General features: G+C 38.6%; 1 protein-coding gene and 1 non-coding gene across 2 annotated transcripts; both read right to left on the bottom strand.

Moving 5' to 3' along the window:
* Positions 1–695: 695 nt before the first annotated feature.
* Positions 696–26,176, bottom strand: Tmf1 (TATA element modulatory factor 1). The gene is made up of 17 exons (XM_034511781.2): positions 25,556–26,176; positions 22,171–23,372; positions 19,953–20,056; positions 18,726–18,852; positions 16,628–16,733; positions 14,953–15,095; positions 14,276–14,442; positions 13,701–13,857; positions 10,718–10,810; positions 10,207–10,363; positions 8,064–8,256; positions 7,254–7,323; positions 6,952–7,044; positions 6,544–6,645; positions 6,135–6,287; positions 5,035–5,160; positions 696–4,118 (listed from the first exon to the last, which is right to left on the bottom strand). Exons 1-17 carry the CDS (start codon positions 25,695–25,697, stop codon positions 3,975–3,977), a joined length of 3,279 nt encoding a protein of 1,092 aa, XP_034367672.1. The 5' UTR covers positions 25,698–26,176; the 3' UTR covers positions 696–3,974.
* On the bottom strand, positions 9,506–9,636 carry LOC117715927 (small nucleolar RNA SNORA36 family). The gene has a single exon (XR_004607707.1). It is a non-coding gene; the product is annotated as a small nucleolar RNA SNORA36 family (small nucleolar RNA).
* Positions 26,177–26,616: the final 440 nt, after the last annotated feature.

A 26,616-nucleotide genomic window follows, 5' to 3' on the forward strand; every position in this document is an offset into this window, starting at 1 on the left:
CATTACTGAGTGAAAAATGGTGGTATTACTTACCCGAGGGGTATACACACCACCTACACACACACACACAGACACAAATATACACACCAAACACAGACACAGACATATACACACGCACTAAAACACAGTCACAACATATACCTTCCAAATAAGACACCACACATATATCATACCACATCGACATATGCACATATATACACTACACAGATAAAATAGTATTTAAAATCTTTACTAAAAGGAAGGACTATTGGTGTTAAGAGGAAAAGGGGTCTTGAATGATGTAGACAGTTAAACTATAAAAAATTTTTTTTAAAAAATATGCAGCCATCCTTGAAAGCTGAAATGGACCTAAATGTTCTCCAGTTGCTGTGTGTAACACAAAGGAACTACTCAAGTTTAAAACACATTTTGTGTCTCCTTAGCGGGAGCTACCTTCAAAGACAGGGAGAATTAAAAAACAACCTAGGCTACTCTCCACAACTGGACAGTGAGTGACAATTCTGGCATTGTGTGACAAACCAAAGTGAAGTAGCTAGGATGAAATGGTGACGCTGTGAGGGAAGATTCAGGAAGAAGCCATACGGATATTCTGCAGTTCTGGATTTTCTTGGAAGTCTCAACATCTCCCTTGCATATCCCACCAGGTAGGGAGTGTACAAGGCGCACTTCTGTGAGTTACAGTAAAATAAAATATATAAGCAGACTTTGAAATCTTTATTTAAATCAGATCCATGCTTATGTACATTATCTTTCATTTGGAATTAAAATATCAATCTGTAGTTTAAATCATACTTTTAGCCCTTTACAAAATATGTAGCTATTTTATTTTTTTAGTTTAAAACTGACCAAGGATAAGAAAACTTGGACCAGCTTTTTTGTAATGAGATGAGAAACAATCCCTAGAGCATAGATGTCTATAATACTAAACAGCAGTAAAATAAGACATTTTGCACCCATTTCTTCTTAATTTGGGAGCTTTTTAAAAAATACTACAAATTGTGTGAATCTAAAACATTTTTTTAACTTTATATGTATATGTATAACTTTGTCTGCATCTAGGCCTGTGCACCACTGTGTGCTTGCTGTCTGAGAACACCAGAAGAGGGTGCTGGATCTCCTGGGATTGGAGATACAGATAGTTGTGAGCCACCACATGGGTGCTGGGAATTGAACCCAGGCCCTCTGGAAGATCAGCAAGTACTCTCTAGAACAAAAGCATGTGCTTTTTAATAAGCATTCTAATAAAACTTTCAATTAATGAACTAATTGATGGGAAACATAATTCCCAAATATTCTTTACATTTACTTAACTACAAAAACCCAAATTCTTCTAAGTCAGAAATCATCCACACTTAGAATATTTTTGAATTGTACTGCCATGTATTTGGTCCATTTCATGTGCTAATGATATAGCGTTCTCAAGAGAGGCCCAGCAGCAGCAGTCTCCACTTGGCCTCCCCAGGAGGCACAAGGGTATGACACCGCCAAACACCTACCTGTGCCTCTTAATCCCAAGTATGTGAGGCTTTTCTCTCCCAAGAATGGAAGCATCTAATTGCAAACTATTTTATGCATTAGAATATTCTACTAGCATATGAGTAGCTAATTTTCAATGATACATACCAAAGAAAATAATTAAAGGGCAACCAATGTTTAATAAGTCTTCTGCCACTTACTGGGTTATTTACAAGAAATTTATTCAACTTGCCCCTATCAACTTGAAATGTACTAAAAGGTCTAAGTATATTCTAACCAACATAAAAACAGTGTGAACATCAGCTATTAATTTATAGATGAAGCAGATAGAAATGGTTGCATGTCATTTTATAAATAAGTAAGTTGAAAACATTTTAAGATTTTAAGTGTGCTGATTTTATTAATGTTATTAAGGACCAAGAAAAATATTTAATGTTGGTATTATAACTTTTAGAATTTAATACAGGAAATTTTAATTTTAAATTCTTTTCTCTGCCACATTTCCAAATTATCAGTTCAAAAAGTATTTTACATTTCCCAAACTACTGGTTTCAAATGCTTGCCAAGAATTTTGAAATTTGAATTCAGGTTTCCTGTCTCTTCTAACTCTATATATTTATTGCCATCAGACTTATCATTTTGCCCCTGAATATTAAAACATTTTAAAGCTAGCAAAAAGTTATGAGGCTGCTTTCTACCACTAAAATACAGAAACTTAACTTCATGACTGTTACTTTCACCCAAAGAACATTTATTCATGCTAAAGAACTGAGCTCCCACAGCAGAAACACATGAACAGGAAATAAAAACAAGGTCACTTGAATTACCCTTCAAAATTCTCCGTTCTTCAAGATGGCTATTCACAGCTGTGTTCTCAAGTATAGTTTAAAATGTAAATAAAATTTACAATAAAATTTTTACTTGAAATTCTACCTTCTCATTGGGGGGAAGACAGTTTTAAGACCCTCAGTAGATGCCTGAAACAGTAGAAGCTACCAACTTCCAGCAAGATAGCCAATGTTGATGTTCATCTTTCCATTAATGGAGCACTTCTGGCTCATCTTTGGCTTCTTCACTTTGGGGCCATTAAAGAACAAAGGGATCACCTGAACACAAGCACGTCCATACTATTACAGTAGACCCAACAGCTGAGGTGGTTCAGTGACTGACAATGGGGTGTGAATACACTGGACAATGGAGTCAAACAGTGGGATTCCAGCAGGCTACTCTGAGCAGCATACACTTTAACATTTATTAACTCTGTTTCTGAAATCTCCATGTATTTTTGGATTATTTTTTTACCTTAGCTAGAACAACAAAAAGCAAAACAACAGATAAAGAGGGACCATGATAAATGCAATTAAATAATTTTAGGTAATAAAATCTATCAAAATATTTTACAAGTCTAAACCACAACCTGATTAACAAAGTAACATTTGGAAAAGGGAAAAACTACGTTCTAAGTTATTCTACACTACTCTTTGCTATTTGTTTGTTGAAGGTTCAAAGAAAAACTGTTAAAACTACACAAAATTATAAAATCCCCAATTTAAATGTACTCCTATTACTTTTCTGTTTTGCTATGGAGATTGCTTTAAAACATTCATTTTTAATGTTCCAAAATATAATTGTATGAAACTAAACAAGTAATTTTTAAAGAGTAAATTGACTAATTTTAAGAATAAATTTTTATTTATTCTTAATAAATAAATTATGCTAGATTCATTTAACAGTGTAGTAAAATACTTCAAAAGTACCTGTTGCTGGTGCTATCCATCACAATTTACTACACGTAGCATTTCCCACTGCCCAATTATGCCTAGTTAATATTGAAGATCTGTAGCTTTCTTTGGATAAGAAACAAAAAGCATCCACATTTGTTCACACTTCATTGTGGAAGATACATGAAATAAATTTTCAATACAGAAATATTTTTAAGTTTAAATTACTCTTTAAATTCTAGACATGTCAGTGTGACTTCTGCTTTTAAAGGAAAACTTTAGTTTATAATTTAGTAGTCACAGGCTTAATAACCTTTTTACTCAAATGTTTAAAACACTTTTAAGAAATATGCTGAAGATTTCAGTGTGAAAGATTTCAAAATTTCAATGTTAACATTACTCTGTAAATCTCTCAATATGTACAAACACATACAAATTAGATACAATACAATTAATTATATATCCACAATAATATGAAAACACCAGTCTCCTTTCCTGTGGATAAAGTAATAAATCTCTGTGCTGTTCAAGGCACCAGGAAAAAAAAAAGCTTTAAAAAATAAAATTATAAAGAATAATTTCAAAAATAAAATTCAAATTTTACATAAAATAATTTAACTGCAAATATTACTACATACTAGAAAAGAATTGTTTAAAAAGTTTTTTTACAATCTACAGCAAATCCCAGTTTCTAATTCTGTAAAAGAATTTATTGGAAGTCTGCATTTATATATTAAGTGTTTACATTTAGTTTGATGGGAATACACACTTCACAAGTTAACTGAGCCTTTGTCTTAGAAGTTCATCTATTTGAGTTTTATACATATTTTTTACATCTTCAAGATCTAGGCGAAGTTCCTCTGCTTCTTCTGCTTTTTCTCCATACATCTGCAGAATAGTGTTGTATCTTTGATCCAAATCCTAAAAAATATGTTTATATTTTTTGATGATCATACAAACATCTACAAGTCACTAGAAAAAATATCACAAGTTGAACAAAAATATAAACTCATCTCTTTTAAAAGTTAAACTCATAGCCAGTCTATCTAGAGATACAGAGCAAAACAGAAGAAGTGCTTTTAAAGGCTAGATGGAGGACGGAGGAGATGGCTCAGTGAGGAGGAGCACTTGCTGAGCCAGCATGAGGATTTGCTCTTAACCCCCAACACCGACAGAGAAAGAAAGCCATGAGGCCTGTAACCCCAGCACTGGGAGGAGGCTCACTGGAGCTGCAGCCCGTCAGCCAGCCTACCCACAAAGCATCAAGCTCCGGGCTCAGCGAGACTCTGGTGGGAGTAACAGAGAGAGAGTGATGGAGTAGGACAGCCACTATTCTTCCCGCCTCCTAGCGTGCATCACAGCACACACGTACACAACACACACACACACCCCAACCATATTTCTCCCCATTAAATGTATAATTCTCTCCAACTAAGACTTAGTCCCTCTCCTTCCCATTAATTTAAGTATCCTCCATGAGATTTTTTTCTACATGACTAACTTGGTTTAAGTATTGATTGGCATTTATCCCACAGGACAAGTCTGCCCTAACATTCAATTATGTCACAGTGATGTGATGAAACAAACATCAGTCAAATACTATAAAGACATACATAAGATCTTGTTCTTTTGATTAGAACTAAGCACTTTTATCTAAACAGTTTAGACAGACAGTAACACAGGCAATAGACTCATCTTCAACATTTACTCAGCTACTGACTCCTTAATTTTCAACAAAATCATCAAGTCATCCATATGCATTTTATGTAAACTAAAACCTGGTCATTTAATAACTGGATGAAAACACCGCAGACCAATCCCTAAGTGGGATACTTACACGCAGCTGAACTCGGAGCTTGGGAATCTCTTTCACTTTCTCCTCAAGTTCATCATTCTGATTTGTTAATTTAACTAGCTCTTCAGACATTATGGATCGAGTTTTTTCTAGGTTACTAATTTCTAGCTGAGAAACATAATCATAAAATGGTGTAAATAAAAACATACCTTGTTTAAATGCTCTTATTAACATAAAAATACTTAGTGTGCCATTTTTTTTTAAGACAAACATATGTCAATATATAATCCTGAAGCAGTGGAAAAAATGGTGCCCCAACTGTCTTTAGAAGTTTATTAATTAGAGGGTTCACTAAGCAAGCAAGAAAGAAGAAAATCTAATGATCTGTTACAAAAATGCAACCAGATTTTTCTCTAACAATATACATTTCCATTATTCTATGTTACTAGAAAAAGTCATAGGAATGAGAACATACTTTAATGCTGTCCCTCCACCTGTGTGGGTTGTATTGCTAAAAGCTTTCACCACTATCTGAATCTAAGCAGCACTCTCAAGCACAGCATCCTGGGCAATATCCATCAATCTATATTAAGATTGTACAAATGAGAATGGGAAGAGCTATTCATTTTTGGTGTATACAGTTTATCATCATAAGCTAAAAACACTTTCTAATCCTCACTCCATAAGCAGTACAGTCCCTGCCTCTCTGCATTGTGTCTTCTAAGTGCAGGGCTCTCTCATGTTAGTCAGTCCTTGCTGCTCCTGTGACATACACAGGAACAAGGAAGCAAGCATGCTGCTTCAGCACTTCCTTCTTCTTGTTAAGAGACACTGGGAAGGAAGGGGCCACTCCTGCTCTTAGATACCCTAAGTCCTCTCTGGGGAAGGCCATGGTACAGGCTCCCAGCTTGTCCTAGGACAGAGCAGAGAATCTACGTAATTCTGGCAGTCAGTCGGTTAGGAGAATCAATCATTTGACTCGAGCTTTTATTATTAATAGTGTGATACATATTGGGTTTTACATGTCAGCAATTCAATGTTATTTTCCAATGTGCTCAAAATTCAGATGAAATGAAGGCTACCACTTTCTGGGACCCGTTATTTCATGGGCTTCTACAGCATACTTAATTTGTTTTCAATACCTGTAAATGACTAATTTCTCCCTCCCTCAGCTTTAGCTGAGACTGCAGATTTTCAATAATGCTTGATCCGGCTCCCATCCTTACAGCTTCATAAAGATTGCTTCCACTGGCTGATGTAGACATTGGCCCAAATGAATGATCGTGAAACTCATCCTATTCAATTGAAGAACACACACAGACAATTAACATAATTATGTTCTATTATCAAGATCAAACAGAGGCCCTGTTAATTCTGGCTTTGAAACATCTATTAGTTTTCTCAAAAGGAGAAAATCATGTGTATTTCTTCACTTCGATTAGCACCACATTCCCCAACAAGGGTATGGTGACAGCCGATCTGGTGACTGCATGTTCCCTCTAGCACTACTCAAGGTAAGAACTAAACACATATAAGAACTGTATGCCATACCTGAGACAGGAAGGATGCTTGCAGCCCTGCAGCATCTACGCCACTTATAGAGCTGGAGCGTGACATGGTGGGAGTGCTAGAAACAGAAAATGGCTTGTGGTCCTTAGGGGGGGGGAAAAAACTCTGTAAGACTGAGAAGCAAAAAATAAAGGAAGCAAGAAAATTTCTAGAATTGATGAAAACAAAGGCATTATATTCTCCGTAACAACCAATCATAGACCAATTTGAATGCACTCCAATGACTTCAAACCTGTTCTCATGGAGCACCGACAATGCTACCATATTCAGTCTAGTCGTTTTAGAAGGGGAAAAACTTAAGACATCAGGACAACCAAACCACAGCCCAATCCACAGTCACCCACAACAGCTTAGTTATACACAGTAGCACAAAGCAACACAATTCAGTACCTTTTCTTTTAGTGCTTCTTGAGTGAAAATGGTTTTCTTCCTTTCTTGTTCAACTTTCATTCTTTCCATTTCTAACTGACTGCTCAAAAGTGTCTAAAGGAGAAAGCACGGCGAGATCGTTTTGAGATACTAGCCCACAGCACCAGCAAGATCCAACTGCAAATCTCAGAATGTCAAGTCCAAGCTGCCCCTTCACCACTGAAGACAAGGTTCCAGCTCCCCAGCTCAGCTCGGCAGCAGTTTGCTGCCGTCCCCATCCGTCTCTAAGGCAAGCCCTGGGGGGAGCGAACACTAAGAAATACCTTTTCTTTCCTTGTCTCTTCAAGCGTTCTTACATATTCATCTTTTAGGTTTTCTAATTCAACCTGGTACCTAGTAAACCAGAGGGAATTAAACAAAACAAAAAGGTGACAGGACAGACTATTAAAACCTCTCCACCTGTTCAGCCCCAGTTACACAGTCAGCAGTCATTTTGTCACCAGTTCAGCATTGAAGACTTTCCAGCTGACTGTTCCAAATCACTGAGACTCAAAAGTTCTACTCCACCCCCATTTTTAAAACCAGTGCTCAGAGATTTAAAACAAGACATTTAAACAGTAATTTTAAGTACCACCATTCCAAGCTCAAATGTGGGGGGAAAAAAAAGGAAAGAGAAAGAAAGAAAAGAAAAAGCAAGGTCAAGGGCAAAAGAGTATCCATTATGACTTTATGCAGTCTCAGACAGATGATTTTACAGACCATGGTTTTAGGAGAATCCAAATTCTTATTTAGAAAAAACTGGAAGACTGCATAGCCACCACTCTCTCCTTCCTTCCTCCCCGCCACCCCCTTGCTTTTGTTGGTGGCATTAGCCTTTTTTTAAAAAAATCATACTGATAGGACAAATACTTTACCTGGAAAAACACAATATATGTATCCTGAACATAGCATGCAGCCTCACAAGACCTACAGTGGATCCTCCCTAGCTTGACGCACATCACTAATGACCCTAACTTTAAATACTGCAGGGTGTTCAGTTCTCCATGCAATGAAGCTAAGAGCCAAGAAAAATACTTTGCAAAAGTGCTTTAAGATGTCAAGAACCACAGAAAACATCACATAAATATACTCACCGACTATTTTCATCCTCTAGTTTTCTCAGTTTATTTTTCTCTGACTCTAGCTGGGCCTGAAGTCTACTGTTTTCCTGTCGTAATAGCGCATTCTGTGACTCCACTGAAGACATCTGGATTTTGTTGGCCAGGAGTTCTTCTGTAGCTGCACGTTCTCTTTCAACTGCTGCAGCCAACAAGGTCTGTGATTCACCTGATTGTAGAGGAAGAAAAGTCATACACATACACCAGGGAAAGATCAAACACTAGGTTGGTTCTAACCACAAATTTCTAGTGACTCAGGTTTCCAGACTAAGACAAGAAATCCAGTACTGCTCAATGCACAAGTTAGCATTCTCTCCTCATCATATCTACTTGAAAGCACTGTTATTCAATAACAGGGGAGTGAGTCATCAAATAGCACTGGAGCAACCAAATATCCATGGACAAAAGTAGACTAGTAAAAGACAAATAGAATAAAAGAAAGAGCAATAAAATAGAGTCCTTCAAAACGAGCTTCTGCAGCAGGTGAAGAGGAGGAAAAGACAAGCGGGCTAAGGCTGGAGCTCCACTGGTTGTTTACTTGTATAGCATGCACGAGGCCATGGTTTCATCCCCAGCACTGCATAAGCCAAGGTTGGTGGTGTACATCTATAATCCCATGACTTGGAAAAAGCAGCAGGAGGATTAGGAGTTCAAGGTCATCCTTGGCTATCTAGAGAGTTGAGGTCAGTTTGAGATCAGTTTGGGGTCAATTTGGTTATATGAAACCCCGTCTTATTTATTTAGTTGTTTGTTTGCAATATAAAAAAGACAAGCTACAAACTAGAAAAAATAAATGCAAGACACATGTGTAGGTTTAGTGTTTAAAGTACATCTAGAACTCTCTGAAGTGAAACTGTACACAGTTTAGTTAAAAAATGAGCAAAAGCTATGAACAGGCAATTCATCCTACAGTGTGGATAAAGCTATGAACAGGCAGTTCATCCTACAGTGTGGACAAGTAGAAAGCAAGCACATGAAACAAGGCTCAGCAGCAGCTCTCATAAGGGAAAAGAAAATTAAGATGATGAGATAAATGAATGATAACTAAAACACAACAAAAACAAAGAACCAAAAATGCTACCAAGGTTGTAAACAAACTGGATTACTCCCACACTACAAGCATTGGGAAAACAGTTCAGCATTTTTTTCTAAAAACTAAACACGAATGCCCACATGGTCCAGCAATTGCATATTTGGTCCTTTATCCAGAGACATGAAACTTTTTACACCCACATTCACTCCTGAGCACAGACATTTACAGCAGCTTTATCCACAATAGTCCAAATCTGGAACCAGACCAGATATCTTTCCCCGAGTAAACTGAGAAACAAACTCCAGAACAGACATTTCAAGCTAACACTCGACAATCAAAGGACTACACTATTGACATGTTTATAACTTGTTAAAATTGTATTTGTTTGTGTTGGCTAGAAGTATATGAATAGAGTAATACTCTCTATTCAGTAATTTCCCTCCACCAATTTCAATGTCCCAAAGTTTAATTAACAGAACAGGGAAGCTGCCCTGAACTGAACTCAACACTTTGGAGTGATAATTTCTATGTGCGTTTCAGCAAATAACACTGAGACAACAGGATCTGAGCTGGGAGTCCCAGCACTCAGACAAAAGGCAAGTACAGTAGAATATGCCTGTAATACCACAGCTAGGCAGGTAGAGACAAGAGGATGGTCATGACTTGGTAGTCAGCCAATCTACACAAATAAAATCAGTCAGCTCCAGGTTCAGGGAGACCCAAAAAGTAAGGTGGAGAAGCAATTGAGGAAGACACCAGATACCAACCTCTGGCCTCCGCACATATGCATATACATATAGGCACATGAATTTTCACACATACTTGCACATACAAACAAACATGCCACTCCCACACAAACACAACAAATGAAATGGCAGCAGTAAAGTATGTGACACACTGTGTAAGAAAAAAATGCTTTAAAAGAGTCCTAACTGAGATATCCATGAAAATGGGGAAGACATATCTATACATTAGACACAAATGTCACCATGAGATCAGGTGAATTTCAATGTCATACCACTATTCTATTTCTACACACAAGACAGAAAGTCTACTGCATCGAACATAAAAAGCTAAAGAAGTTACCAAGCCTATCAGAAAGATTCTTCTCTAGCGTCTCCCATGATGATGTCTGGGATCCTAGAGTTGCTTGTAAATTTTCTATCTGTCGAAGCAACGGTCTTGTTGTTGATGAAACACTTTGACTTAGCTCTTGGTTTCGATTCTCTGCTTCTTGGAGTCTCTGAATCAAAAAATTCTCACTTTATTACCATTGACAAACAAAAAAGAAACACTAAAATCAATAGCAAACCTAATAAATTTTTCCAAGAAAAAATATTAGCTATCTTACTTTTAAAAAGAAAAAAAACAATATTGAATACACAGCAAGTCTATCATGATAAAATTACTTCCTTTAAAACAAAATCAGATATTTTCCTATTTTTTTCCAGGGGATTTCTTGTACTTGGCTCACATAAGCTACAAAACACGTCCACTGGTAGTAATGCTTTCAGTCCAGGAATGCTAGCCTCGGAAGTGGTCATGTTACTTCAAGAGACACACTTTTGACCTTGTGCTTGGGAAAGCATGACAATACCTGCTGAAGTTCACTGATCTCATGGCGTAAGTAGTCCTCTTTTCTGGCAGCTGCCTGCTCTGCTCGTTGCAGCGCTAGCCTCAGGTCCCCCACCTGCAGGATCAACAGTACTCTGTCAGAATGTTAGCTGTAACTTCCTGCTGACATTGGTGTTGACTTTTTATGTCTGACACTCCATGCTAAACAATGAGCACATCCTGCTCCTTAAGCAATGCCAAGGCTATAAACATATTCACTACCTAACCGAAAGATAGCACTGTTAGCCTAGAAAAGTATGCAAATATGTATAGCCCTGCCATACAGTAAGAGAGAGGGGAGATCAGACTAACAAACAAACTAACAAACAAACCCTAGGTACTGAACTAGGGATTGTGGCACACACCTGTGAGTTCAGTACGAGCATTTCCATTTCCAGGACAGCCTAGGCTGTCCAGATGGCTCTGTGCTACATAGTAGGCCCTATGAAAACAATACAACAAAACTAAAGAGAAAGTGTGATGCTGTATGCTTGCAGTCACAGCTATCTGAGGTATGAAACAAGGCTTGAAGGTCACTTGCACAACACTGTTTCAGTAGAAGAACAAGGAACAAAGTGCTGCTCACACACAGCTACACACTGTATAACTGCCATAACTTTTTAATATTGTGCCATATTTAAATAATCAGAAAACAGGGCTGGCATCTATCCGGCTATTGCAGTACTGAAGATTTAGTCTGTGGATCACATAGAGATGCCCTCAGCAAGCCTGGCAACAACAAGGTAGAGCTCTAAACAGTATCAGCACTGTGATTTGTTTTCAAATGCTGATACACAAGCATTAAATATTACAATCAAGGCATAAAATATTATTTATCCTAAATGAAAAGATTATTATGTCTACGGTTATCAATTATTAAAAAAAAAAAAACCTAGAGGGAGATAATGTTAACAAAGTAACATACAAAACTAGCAATCCCTATATACTATGATGATTTTAAGAATGACATCCAGGCTGGAGAGATGGCTCGGTAGTTAAGAAATAGCACAGGATGCTTTTCCAGAGATCCTGAGTTCCAATCCCAGCAACCACATGGCGGCTCCCAACCATCTATAATGGGATCAGATGTCCTCTTCTGTCATGCAGGCATACAAACTTATAGAACACTTATATAGTACATATATAAGTAAATAAATCTTAAAAAATAAAAAAAAATTAAAGAGTGACAGTCCCATTCCCTATTCCTTACTCCCTCAATTTTTCTTAATTATAATGTATTTTTAATTTGAAAGAATTTTTAAATATTAAAAAAAAATTAGGGTATTCATGTGTATGTGTGTGTTATGCATGTGTACAACATGTGTGTACAGGTGCACAAGAAGGTCAGAAAAGAGCACTGGACCACCCGCAACTGAGTTATGAGCAATTATTAAATAGCTAGGTAAGATCTGTGAAGCAAACCTGGGTTTGCAAGAGCAGTAAGTGCTCCTAACTGCTGAGTCATCTCTCTAGCCCATTAATTTAAAGTAGTAATATTCTGTATATTCAGATTTCCTTATGTAAGGTATCCTCTTGAAAGTGACAGGGTGGCAGAAACACATGGATATGTGGAACACAGCATAATTTCCAACACAAAATATTGAAAGCAATCCAAACCCATCAAAAATATACCTGAAAATTACATAGCCAAAAGGTTATAAAACTACAACTCTAAGTTCTACTATTATACAACTAGCAGAATATCCTGGGGATGGCTCAACCATTAAAGGTTAGATGCAAAATATAACAACAGTCTAGTAGGAACACACAGCAAGTTGTAAAGCAGTGATCTTTCCTGTAAGAACAGTGACAGAAATACAAGTGTGGCTGACTCTATCAGAAGGCAGACAACTGTACCTGCATTTATGACAGAAATACTGAAAAGGTGAGCCCATGCTGAGAGAGCAGGGTGCTTAGACCAGGAGGTGCAACAGGGAGGAGAGACAATCGAAGCCAAGCTTTCCTTGGTAAGTCATTTACCCACCAAATATGTGAAACAAAATCAAACGTTAATTGAGGCTGCTGAGAGTAGTTCTGCGTGCTTTGAACAGTGCTTGGAAAACTAGATGTCTGTATACATAAGACCCACTGTGCAATGAAGCTGTAGTTCGGTAGGGCAACACTTCCCTAGTACACAAAAGGCCCTGGGTTAGACCCCCCTGCACTAAAGAAATCAAATAAAGCAAAGTGTAACGAATATTCCCAGCAGCATTATTGTTAGCTAAATGATATATCTCAAATGTTCAATATATAATATTATATTTATACAAATAATAATTTTTTTCTTTTCTTTTCTTTTCTTTTTTTTTTTTTTTTTCTTTTTTTTTTTTTTTTTTTTTGAGACAGGGTTTCTCTGTATAGCTCTGGCTGTCCTGGAACTCGTTCTGTAGACCGATCTCAAACTCATCTTCCTCTAACTCCCAAGTTCTGAGATTAAAGGTGTGCTAAAGGTGTGCACCACCACTGCCTGACAAGTTGACAATTTTGTAACCACAGTATGCCAACTCTTTTTCTTCCTACATTAGGTTTATGACCTGCCAGAAATGTTACAAATATGTTCAAGAGTCAATTATATAATACATTCTCTTGAAACTGTATGTTTTAATTATATGTACATATATTACTCTGGCAACAGGATACCTAGTTTTATAAAACTTTCTTTCCTCTGGCAGTGAGCATTCAGCTCTATCACTGAACTACATCTCACAACACCATAGACTCATAAACAAGGATGAAACTCACAGAAAGCCAAGCAATAACAGCACGGTGTGAGCATCACACTAAGGATACTTTAAAACACACATAAGTGAGTTTGTACAATCCAGCACTCTAAAAATGCTAGTAACATAGTCATGGAAGTCTCCTAGATGTACCTTATATAAGAAAAGATTCATATTTGTTAGTAAACTTTCACTTTGCAGAAATCTGCAAATACATAAAAGTTAGCTTTAACGACCGTTGCCTACCTGAAGTGCTAATGCCTCTTGCTGCTGACGGGCTTCTTCCTGGGCCTTCTCCAGTGCCCCAGAAAGTTCTTCTTTAGCCTTCATCTCACGCCTCAGAGCAGCTTCCTGTACCTCACTATCCTTAGCAGCATTGGCTTTGTGAAGATCGGTAAGTTCTCTTTAAAAAGTAGATTGATACTTTTGATTTATTAATAAAACACAAACATGAACACATACCTAAACGAATGCAATTTCTCTGTACCACAGAAATCTCAAAATAACAGCAAGCACACCTGTACAATAACTCTAGTCATTATAAGGCTCTTATAACTGGACTCGCTTTGTCTAATAACAAATGTACTACTCATAGAAAAATCTACAAATGTTGCTAGTGCCCAGATAATAGAAAAAAGACAAGCTGGAGAGATTGCTCAGTGTTTGGACAATCTCTTCTGTCCTCCTCGGGCATATGGTACACAGATACACACACAGGTAAAATACCAATGCACATAAAAAAATTTAAAAAATAAAATAAAAGAGACCCCTTCAACCTCCCACTGTGATAACAGATTCTAAACACACTGCACATCTCATACCTGTATGCACTATCTAGGGCCGCCTGAGTACTTCGGCTCTTCTCTTCAAGTTCATCCATGTCTACTTGAAGTCGGCCAAGATCTTTCTCCTGGCGTTCTACCACAGAATTTAGTTTTTTAATATTTTCTCTATGTTGTTTCTCAACCTCCTCTTTGCCATCAAGGACCTATGTTATCAAAACAGAAAAGACCACATTTCAATAAATGATACCATGGTACATAACAAATTCCAGGACATCTCTCAACACTGGTTATAGCTTGAATAGAAAATGTAGCCCACTGGCACATGTGTCTGAATACGGCTCTGCTCACGGCTGGAGGAAATGGAAGAACAGGCCTTCAGGGTTCGCCCAGCCCTGCTTCTCTATTTCCTGGATGGCACCAAGTAACAAACACTTGCCACACACTTGCACTACCACATACCACGCCTCTGTCATTCCTTCCCCACTGTGATGGAATCTCATCCTCTGGAATCTTGAGTCCAAGAAAACATCTTCAAGTTGTTCGTGTCAAGTATTTGACCACAGTGATGTAAGGTAACATATTAGCTATTCATTTACCTATAAACTAAAATCTTGCCTGACATCCCATTAAATCATTCTGAATGCTGCACACACAATGGCCAATTACAGGAAGTAAGATTAATGCATGTTCAAAGAACAATGACAGCTGGTCACCTGTCTTAAATGCTGTAACTCCTCTTCCAGCTCCTTAGCTTTTCTGTTCAGCTTTGCAATAACATTTTCATTGTCTTTATCTTTAGCTCTTAATTTCTTAATGATGTTGGAATTATGCAGCTGCTGCTTTGAAAGTTTTTCTCCTGGTGATTGTAAAAACAAACAAACAACAACAAACAGTGAGTGTCTAAGAACCTGCATAGAAAGCTTTATCTAACAAATAGCATACAATGAGTTTTTAATACAACAAAGACTTTAAACTCCAGTGTTAAACTCATTTTAACAGGAATTATAAATAAATATTAAAACTATTATGTGACGGGATTCTAGGTAACAAGATACTAACAGTCTTCATTTGCTCTTTAGCCTCAAACTCAGGATCCTCCTACACCACAGCCTCCCAAATGCTGGGACTACAGGTGTGGACCACCACAGCCAGCTTACAGTTGCATTTTAGAATCACATATGTACCTCTATTTCCTGCTTATAAAAATAGGTTCCTAAAAGATAGGGAAGTATATCATATCTAGTATTGTACCTCCATACAACACTAATATAATCACTGTTTAAACAAATTCATATGTAAGTAAAACAATGGGTAAAAGTTAATTTCAAATTAAGTGATTGCTTCCAACTGTCCTCATATTCTATACCTGCTCTAAAACATATTTACATTGAATGACTTAAAAAATGTTCACCCCAGATTTGTAAAATAAACATTTTAAAAATAAAAGATCTAACATCAACTGTCATTAAAATAACTGCAATATCGCCATACAATGAACTTTATACAGCCATCAGTAATAATATACAAAATATTTAATACTACAGTGACATATAAGAAGGCTGCACATGAAATATACAATATTAACTATGCTTTAAGTTCCAAAGATATACTGAAGAAAAACTAGACCTCCAAGATTAAAAAAAAAAAAAAAAAAAAAAAGCCAAAATACAAATATAGTAAAAGTCATCAAATGTTAAAAACTCATGGTACTCAGACCAGGAACTCAGAGCCCTCACAGACCTACAGTCACAGCCTTCAGATGTATTTAGTTAGTGATGGGCTCTTATACGACATGTTACAAACTTGTAAAGGGCAGCACAAATTTCTGCACAGTTTTTGGAAACTTTAAACAAACAAACAAACAAACTACAAATAAAAAAAAATCTTCCCAGGGCAAAAAGCTACACAGCATATTTTTCTTCCAAGACATCTCACCCCATTCGTCCATAAACTGTCCCAGCCACTTCTGTGGTGTAAGTCCACTTCTGTGGTGTAAGTCCACTTCTGTGGTGTAAGTCCACTTCTGTGGTGTAAGTCCACTTCTGTGGTGTAAGTCCACTTCTGTGGTGTAAGTCCACCCTGCTAGCTTTCGTTCCCACTCTCTTCTCCTTTCCTTCCTGTTCCTCCTGCTCCATCGCACTTTTCCCTCTTCTTTTCCTTATTTTCTTTTCATTTTGTGTGTGGGAGGAATGGGGGGCTGTTGTTGTGTTACTCAAGCTCATCTTCATCCCCTGGGCTCAACAGATCCTCTGGCTTCCGTGATGTTAGGACTACAGGTGTGAACCACCATACCCAGCTCAGTGTTTGTTATCAGGAAGCATGGTCTACCTATTACATAGTAAGTATTCTTTTTCTTAGAGTATTTTTAATAATCAACAAAATACCCACCTTCTTCCATTAAACCTTGAATCTGTTCATCTTTTTCCTTCAAAAGGTCTGCAGTTTGACTACTATTTAATCTAGTGGCAAGTTCTTCCTTTATGGTTTTCATTTCCTAATTTAAAAAAGCTGTGATTATCATAAAGCATTATTTTCATCCTGGGTATATTTTTCCAGCCTTCCCCTGTTTGAAGAAGCTACCCACCCATAATTTCATTCCAATAATAAAATCTGTCCGTTTAGTCAACCTACTTGCATAGTTAATTAATACAAGAAAACAGCTGTGAACACCACATAAAAATCTACACTCATCATTTTTATAAGCAAGTTTTAATATGGAAATATGAGTGAAAATTACTTCCTATACTAACACATGTAATCTATAGGTTAGGCTTTGCAATACAGCAATACAGCTGTATTGTTTGGAACAATACAGCAATACAGGACAGCAAGAAGTTTGTTGGTTAAGTGTCTCAAGTTATTGCCATTGTCTAAAATGAGCTAGCTAATTAAAGCAACCAAGCATGAGACTTCATGTAAGAGTTCGCATAGGCTGGGCGGTGGTGGCGCACGCCTTTAATCCCAGCACTTGGGAGGCAGAGGCAGGCGGATTTCTGAGTTCGAGGCCAGCCTGGTCTACAAAGTGAGTTCCAGGACAGCCAGGACTACACAGAGAAACCCTGTCTCGAAAAACCAAAAAAAAAAAAAAAAAAAAAAAAAAAAGAGTTCGCATAGAAAAACAATAAATCTCCATTAACCAAGTATACAGTTATTATGGTTACATACTTTAAAGTACCCATAACAATGGCAACCAAATTACCATTAGACAAAAAGCAGGAAAGGGGTTCTGTGAAATGGCTTGGCAGTTAAAAGCACTTGCCATCAAGCTGATGACCTGTATCTGATGTACAGGATCCACATGGTGGAAAGAGAGAACCATCTACTTCAAACTCCCCTAATCTTCATATGTGAGCTATGGTGTGGCAAGTGGGTGCACATGCACATTCCCATGCACATGCGCCCACACAGAGAAATTAAAATGTAAGAGATTAATAATAATAAAGTGGGAAAGCACCTAATCTCAAAAAGTTAAATGCAAACAGCAAATTATTAGTAAAAGCTAGGACTCGAATGATAATTAATAACCATAGTTTTTAAAAACTCAAGTGTGTAAGTGCTCCTGACTGGGAGCACAGCAACAACGGCTCCTTAGGCGGCACGGCTTTGCTCCCAAGGGCATATGGCAATGCCTACAACTAAGCAGAGAAGGCATGACTGCAGTGCCATGGAGAGGCAGAGGCTGCTGCTAAGCATCTGACAGCAGAGTGAGTAGTCTCTAGACAGAACCAGCCTCCTCAGTGCCAACAGTTTCAGAGATGAGGAATGCCAGCACAAGTCAGTACTGCATACACCAAACGGGCATCATTAGCCACTATAAACTACTCGTTTCATTTACACTTAAGGAAGTGTACATGTTTGAAGTGGTAGGAAAATAACCCAGAGGACTAATGAGTACTTTCAAAAATGTACATAGTACCACTTAGGTTTAAGTGTTGCTTATTCTGATGGAATTATCATTTTTGGTTACCTTAATGGTCTTTGCAAGGACTCATATATAAATTACATAAATACCCGTTTTAGAGAAAATGTATGTATGCATGTACACATCTGTGTGCACAACAGTGGAGGATATAGCAGCCTTCAGGGAACTTCTCTGATTACTGTTCCACATTGAAACATGGTCTGAACACGAAGCTCATGAATTTGGCAAGGCTGGCTGACAAACAGCTTTTAAAGGATCCACCTATTTCTGAGCCCCTTCCCCTAGCACTGGGGTTACTGAGACTTGCCATTATGCCTGGCTTTAACATGGGCTCTGGAGATCTAAACTCTAGTCCTCATGCTTGCCCAATGGGTGTTTCAAAGCCTGCTAAGCCAACTCTCCAATCTCTAGATTTCTCTAAAGTATCAAAATCTACCAACTTTAATATACCCAAAATCTAAAATTTACCTGTTAATATGCTACATATGTTTTTAATATTTACTCTTTTCTAATACCAAAATATGAGTTCATTCGTGGAACTCCATAATGTTTAATTTTAATTACCTTCTTAGCAGCATCTCTCTCTTTGCAGGCTAGTTGAACTTTCTTTTCTGCTTCTGCAATTCTCTGGGTAAATTCATCTTTCAGAGAAGAAATGCTACTACTTTCTTCTTTAACTCTGAACATTTCACTAGATTCAAAATATATGAGAATGAAGATACTGTTTAACAGTCTACAGGCAGTGGAGTCAGTTTCCAAAATGCAGACAGCATTTTTTCCAATATATGCCATAATAAACTAGAACTCGGTGAAGTCTAGTAACTTTTATTCTGCTTTCTTTGTAAGACAAGGTCCTACAATACAGCACAAGTGTCCTCTCTAAACTCATCCTCCTACCTGTTTCTCTGTTGGGATTATACAATGGCATGTGTGCCATCATGCCTGTCCAAACAGTTACTTCTTCAAAGAAAAATTACTTGTAAAATTAACTTCATACATTTATTAGTGTTGCTCAGGACTGAACCCAGGGGTATGCATGCTAGGAAAACAATTGACCATAAACCCCTATCCTCGGCCCTACTAAACTAATTTTAAGAAACCTCAAATAAAAACCACTGGTGAAAATGTCACCAATATTAGACATGCAAATCTAAGACAAAAGTAAATGTTTCAATTCTAAATCTTTCGTGTCACACTTCCTCAAATTATTAGACATGCAAATCTAAGACAAAAGTAAATGTTTCAATTCTAAATCTTTCATGTCACACTTCCTCAATCATCTCAAAGTAAATTAATTCAGTGTTAACTATAGGATTTCAATTTTCACTAAATACGTTTTAAATCTCTAATACTAAAAGAATAAGAAGATATATGTGTATATTACATATACATATATTACATATACACATATGAATGTATTTTTATAAAACAATGAAAATGTCAACAATAATATGGTAAAGATAATTTGAGAAAAACAAACTTTAAATATGTTTATAATTGAAACACTATATAATTTTCAGTGGCTATAGACAAGTTCAACTGCAAAACATTTTGTAAAGATTAGTAAGTTTGTACATACATGCATATACATATACTATGGACAAGCCTGGTACCCTTGCAGTTATGTGGGTGCTGGGAACCAAACACAGGTCCTCTGCAAAAGTAGCAAGTGTTCTTAACCACTAAGCCACCTCTCCAGGTCTAAATTGTGAAATGTTTCAATTTTAAAGTATCCAAGTACAGTGGTCCGCACATACTTTGTTACATCACGCGTGTGCTCTGAATACTTACTCCTTCAGGTTATCATAAGCTTCCTCTAGAAGTGCCTTTTCTTTACTAAGGGACAATAACTGAGTTTCCCTCTTTTCTAGCTTCTCATTCAGAAATTCAACTGTCTGGAAAGAGAGAACAAACACAAGTCAATCATTTGTGATGCGGATAAAAAGCTGCAAGAGTAATCTGTTCACAACTCAAAAACCAATGCTGAGGACACAGGAGACACAGATGAACTCTAACCAATGGTTAGGAGAGCACAAGCATGTAACTGGTAGGATTCCACACTGATGAATTAGTCTGGGAGAACAATTATGTAGTATCAACTTGATGGCCACCTGAAGATGTAGAAAGTTCCACTTCTCCGTGGTGAATATACTAGGTGATATGCAGAAGAACATTTAAAGCAGTTTATTTCTAACAGGAAAAAAAAAAAAAAAAACAACCTAGGATAATTTATTTGTAAAGCCACTAAAGAAGGAAGATATATAAAGTAAGAGTTCTAAACTTCTGGTAACGTTTCACATCTTAATTTAGTTATAGCTAGATATCCCCCTAATATTTTTATTACTCTTTAACCCAAATGTAATTGGTTTTTACTATTATCCACTATACTTAAAAATATAAATAAAAATAAAAAAACCTTAAGCATGTAATTTGAATTTTCTAGGGTGTACAAAGCTAACAGAAGTAACTGAATATCTCATGTCTTGTCTAAGTCTTGCTAAAGCAGTGATAAACTTATCTGTAAAGGGAGAGCGTGGGCTGGAGAGATGGCTCAGTGGTTAAGAGCACTGACTGGTCTTCCAGAGGTCCTGAGTTCAATCCCCAGCAACCACATGGTGGCTCACAACCATCTGTAATGGGATCCGATCGATGCCCTCTTCTGATGTGTCTGGAGACAGCTACAGTGTACTCATATACATAAAATAAATAAATCTTTAAAAATAAATAAATAAGTCTTAAAAAGGGGGGGGGGAGGAAAGAGGTTGCCTTTCCAGCTTCAAAAAAGTCTTGTCTGAGTCAGAACAGCCTAAAAATCACTTACCTTCCTAAGAGTCTGAAAACAGGAACAGTAACTAGTGCTGCCTTTGGGGGATTCAAAATACCAGCATATACTCTATGGTTGCTGCTGCTCATTCAAATATATAGCATGGCATTTTGTTCCTGAATAATATTAAACCTGCAGGGAACAGAACCTGCTGCTTTCAAAAACCTTAACTAAGGCAAAACTGAGCGTTCACAGCACATTTCTCCATGTTAGCTATACATCCCAGAAGCCTATCAAAGATGCTAGCTCCTGTTCAATGTCTAAGACTCAGGAAAAACTAAAGCTGTGGTTTAACATTAAGGAACCAACACCATTTTCTCTTGTATGGACTACGGAGAAGTCACTGGTTAGTCTCAGGTTTGACTTTTGCTCCCTGGGCATTTCATTTTCTTATTCATGTAAGATAGCTATTAAAAACAGATAGCAAAAATAACATAAGGAAAAACCAAGCCAAAACACTGTAAGAAGGTTATATCAAAGAAACATCAACATTAGAATATTAACCACAGGCTGGAGAGATGGCTCAGCAGTTAAGAGCACTGACTGCTCTTTCATAGGTTCTGAGTTCAATTCCCAGCAACCACATGGTAGCCCACAGCCATCTGTAATGGGGTCTGATGCCCTCTTCTGGTGTGGCTGAAGACAGCTACAGTGTACACATAAATGTAAAAATAAATAAATAAATTTTAAAAAAAGATATAAAGTCTTTGTATTAAAAACAAAGAATATTAATCACAGGAAACATCAACAGTATTCATATAAAACTAGAAAGATAAAATCTAAAATTTCCCATAAATAAAATACGCATGCAAAACACTTTGATATAAAAGTAGTAATATTCAGGTTGATATTCCATGTCTATCTTCAGGAGACTACATTGTGCCATAAAGTCTTTGGCAAACTGGAAGAAGGATGAACAGAGCATGAAAGCATGTTAAAGTGATAAGGATGCAACAATAAAGATGGAAAATGAAAACATTAAGCTCTTTTTTATAATACTTACTTAGTCTACCATAGTTGCTCTGCAAGAATTTCAAATAATTTAACATAATTATTCATTTTAAGGTCCTTAACTGCTATAATAATAAAATGATCAAACATCTACTTTTTCAAATCACCATTCGTCCACAAAAATATCTGCAACTCTGAAAGATACCCCAAAGCCCTCTTCTACTCTGTACTTACCTTGCAAATATCTTCTTTCTCTGGTGGTGGTTTCAGCTGGTTTTCAGCAGCTTCACACTGCTCAGCAGCTGGTCCAGAGGCAGAGTCCCCGCCATTTACTGGTGTAGGAGAAGCCAATGTATCTGGCTGTTCACAGTTAACTGGAGTAGCACTTCGGCCACTTTCCTCTAATTCTGCTTCCTCAGAAGGTGCAATTAATGTCTCGTTTCCTTCCTCTTCTTCAGCATTCTCTTCAGTAGATTCTACTGCTTTAGTCTTTGGGGCTGAAGGACTCACTACTATAGGTACTAAAGCATAGCCTTTGCCTGGCAGTTCGTCGTCTGAGTTGATTTCACTTACACTCCGGCTATCCAGAGACTGCACACTAAACGAGTCTATTCTTTCAAAAGCGTCCGACGAGCAGCAGCTCTCATTGAGCTTTTGGAAGTCATCTAAGCGGCCATACTCAGGACAAGCAGATGCAGAGAGAAGCTGAAAGGATGTCTGCATGAGGTGAAGACTTGACTTTGCATCCGAAGTCTCTTGCCTTGAACTAGCTGAGCTCTCACTTATCACACTTTCGTGATCTAAAACTTCAATGTCACTAGTGGTGGAAGTGCCCGACGAGAAGGAGCTGACAGGAGGAGAAGGTGTGTTGCTCTGTCTGTCTTCGTGCTTTTGCTCTTTAGGTTCCAAAGCCATATCCTTAGTTTCTGCTGTAAGAGACTGAGTGGCTGTGGTAGATACATCTTTTGTTGGGTTTACGTTAACTACATTCTCAGACACCTTCAATCCCACAGTGGGCACCTTCACCTCAGACTCTTCACTGGCAGTTTCTTCATGCTTGTCTTCAGGTACAGGTGAGGGAGTACCCACAGCTGGAGTCTCTCCTGAAACACACACAGAATCTCCCACTTCAGACTCAGCTGTCTCAGAAGCTCTAGACTGGCCAGAAGATGACGATTCTTGTAAACTGCTTTTCACTTCTTCTTCTGGCCGCTGTGATTTAGCTGGAGGTTTCGATACCACTGGACTCTTCTGAATGGTCTGGACATCCGATGGAGAGAGAAAGGCACTGAAGAAATTTTCAGATTCATCTACTACAGTCCTTCGAACTGGCTTTGTAATTGCTTGAGAGGCTGTTGGTGGGCTCTGAGGCTCAGTGCTTGAGTTCAATCCCCAGGTTGAAGTATCCCATCCTCCACTCACAGGGGGACTTATTCCTTTGACAAAAATAAATTAGCTCATTAAATAAAGAATATTAGCATTAACATTTCAATCATCATCAGAGGTATCAACTGGGAGAAAAGGGAATTTATGAAATGCATCCTGTAACTTGGAAAAGTTAGACTCTTTCCTTACATCCTCACTAATTAGTTTCCAGGTTAACTTTGGGTGTAAAAGAATAAAACCAGTGTGAGCCGACCTAAGAGTGTCTAACAAAAAAGTACAAGCCCAGACTTGGTTTTGCCTAGCCAAAGCAAGTATGTTATCCCTCCGAATACAAACTTAAAGCAGTGATAAAGGCTGTAAACTGGTGTGAAATCCCAGATACATAGCTCATCTCACAGAAACAGTCCAAATCTTCACTAACAGGCACATGTAGTCACGGTACTATCCAGCTACACCATCATTTTATTCTTGTAACATTAAACAATAAAAATTATAAGCTAAACAGACAGCAACGTTCAAAACTTTGAAAATCATAATTAAACTGATGTGAACAGTGAATTCTGGTGAATAAATTCACTTTCATGCGCTTAATGACCAGTCTGCGAGTTCTTCTCTCTTAAAAAAAAAAAAAAAGAAATTTTTTTTTTTTACATTTTTTTTAAGATAGCAAAATCACCAAAAACGCTGCAATAAAAAACTGGTGGAAAGGGTTCACAATAACTGGGAACAAGAAGAAGAGAAAGAAGAAGAAAGAAGAAAGAAGAAAGAAGGAAGAAGGAAGAGGCAGAAGAAGAGGAAGGAGGAAGGAGAAAGAAGGAAGAGGAGGAAGAGGAGGAGGAGGAGGAAGAAGAAGGAGGAGGAGGAAGAGGAGGAGGAGGAGGAAGAGGAGGAGGAGAAAGAGGAAGAGGAGGAGGAGGAAGAAGAGGAGGAGGAGGAAGAGGAGGAGGAGAAAGAGGAAGAGGAGGAGGAGGAAGAAGAGGAGGAGGAAGAGGAGGAGGAAGGAAGGAAAAAGGAAGAAGAAGAAAGAAGAAAGAATAAGAAGACGAAAACCAAGAAGCCCTTTAACAAAATCTCCCTTTAATAAAGCTACGGGGAATAAAAAGTGTCAGGGAAGCTGAGCTGGGGACGGAGTTTTACATTTATTTGTTCAGTGTGTGAAAACTAGAAAACAAAGCTTAAAGCAAGATTAGGTCTTCAAGGGGACTAATTAGCATCCTCAAGGACACCAGGGTTTAAGTTTGCCTCTTGAAAAATGTGATAGGAAATTATAGTAACCCCACCTCCACTTAAACTATCCTCATTCTTCAGAGCCATTGTCGTTTTGTAATCTACAACACAACAGGTGATCAATGAAAATAGCATTCAAGAAAGCATATTCCATTCCAGACAACCTGCCCTTAAAAATAAATTATACAGCACTATTCATGTCTCAGATTTCGTGCGGGGGCGGGGGTTAATGAGTATCTTTATATTTGAAACTTATTTGATCTCAAGTTTAGTAACTCCAACTCCGGGGTCCAACCACAAAAGGGCGAGCTACTCAATAGCAAGGTAGCACATGGAATGAAATAAGATCACGACATACCTACAATCATACATAAACTAAGATATCAACGATTCAACTTAGGTCTCAAGTTTTCAACAATGTACAACTAAAACCAGAAACCAGAGAGTGGTCAACTACTCTTTTCACCCAAAGGTGTGCACTGTGTCCGTTGCTACACATGTAAAAATGCTCAAAAAATCCCTCAGACTTAAAGACACAAGTAACCAAAGATTCTGGAAAGAGTTATTTCAGCCAATCCGAAAGACCTGGCTCTGCAAAAAAAGGGGCTACAGTTGGGAACTCCCGGAGCACAAATATTCTTGGTACTATGCCCAGTACAGTTTGTGCCTCACCTGGAGAAAGTTACTTATGCATTCTGAGTTTCGGTTAGCTCTTCTGTAGAACACGGGTACTACTATCCCTGACTCGGGTTGTTTTGAAGACGAAGAAGCTTTTTGTACAGGCTCTGTATTCATTAACGCTCCCTGACTGGGGATTTACAGTTTGGACCTAGGACGCAAAGGCGGAAGATGCGTAGCAATTAGGGATCTGACTCTGTAGGAAGGGCCTGGGGCCACGACCAGAGCTCGAGCTGACACCTGAGGTCAGCAGGACCTGCACCGAGGCCGAGGCATGCGGGACTGGGGTCCGACGGCAGGCAGGCGCGACACCCCGGGACCCGCTTACCCGGTTCGCCGTACGGGATGGCCTCGGCCCAGGCGCTCGGCTCCTCCTCCTGGATGTCCAGGACCCTGTCGATGGACTTCTGGGCCTGGGACAGGGCCTGCTTGGCGAAGCTGGACAACTGCGAGGCATTGAACCAGCTCATGGCCCCTCCTCAGCGCCGGCTTAGGCCGGCTCCGGCGGCCCCGGCCCACCGCCTCCCGCGGCCGCGCGGCGCTCTCAGCCTTCCGCACAGCTGACGGGCCCTGCCGCGCATGCGCCGCCCTTCCACGTACACAACCACCAGATCCCGGAGCCGAGTTCCGCCCAGACGGAAGGACGGAGGAGGTAGCGTGAAGCCACATCCGGGAGCGGACGGTCGCCCTTAGTTACCCGCAGGTTTCATGGGTGCTCTCAGCCGACGGACGCAGTCTGCGCCGAGGCTCAGACCTCCGGGAACGACCTGAGCCGTGTGTGCCTCGCTGTAAACACGGCGGCTAGGCCTCACATTTATTTTCTCTTGGCACTCAAAAAATAGTTGGCCAATTCTCTCCTGGCCTGGATGTCTTTGCCTGACTTTATGGGCACCGTCCCCAGGATGGAACATTTACATATGAAACAACCTTCCTCTCTACCGACTTCTGTCATCTGAATGACGTTCAGTACATTCCTATGTTAAGAGGTGGGGCTTTTAAGAACTTACTAGGTCACGAGATGACAGTGACACCCACGGGAAACAGGCGAATGCCCTATTAAGAGGTCTCAGAGTGCCTCCGCCCTCTTGGCATAACATACCAAGGTCATGCCAGCCATGAACCAGAAATAGGTGCCCTCATCAGCTGTTTTCATCTTGGACCTCCCAGTCGCAAGAACTGTAAAAATCAGGCTTCTGTAGCCTGTGAGCCAGCCACTTTACGGCAGTTTGTAACAGCAGTTTGGATTGACCAAGCCACTTGGTAAGCAATAAAATATTAACCCATCAGTACATACTGTGCCCACTGCCTAAAAGATAAAGCTATGCTCTTTTCCACACTTGGTCACGGAGGAATTTAAAGTCGATGGCCTTCCTTGTCCAGGCAGCAGCT

Source organism: Arvicanthis niloticus, chromosome 9, assembly GCF_011762505.2.
Source record: "Arvicanthis niloticus isolate mArvNil1 chromosome 9, mArvNil1.pat.X, whole genome shotgun sequence".
Taxonomy (NCBI): Eukaryota; Metazoa; Chordata; class Mammalia; order Rodentia; family Muridae; genus Arvicanthis; species Arvicanthis niloticus.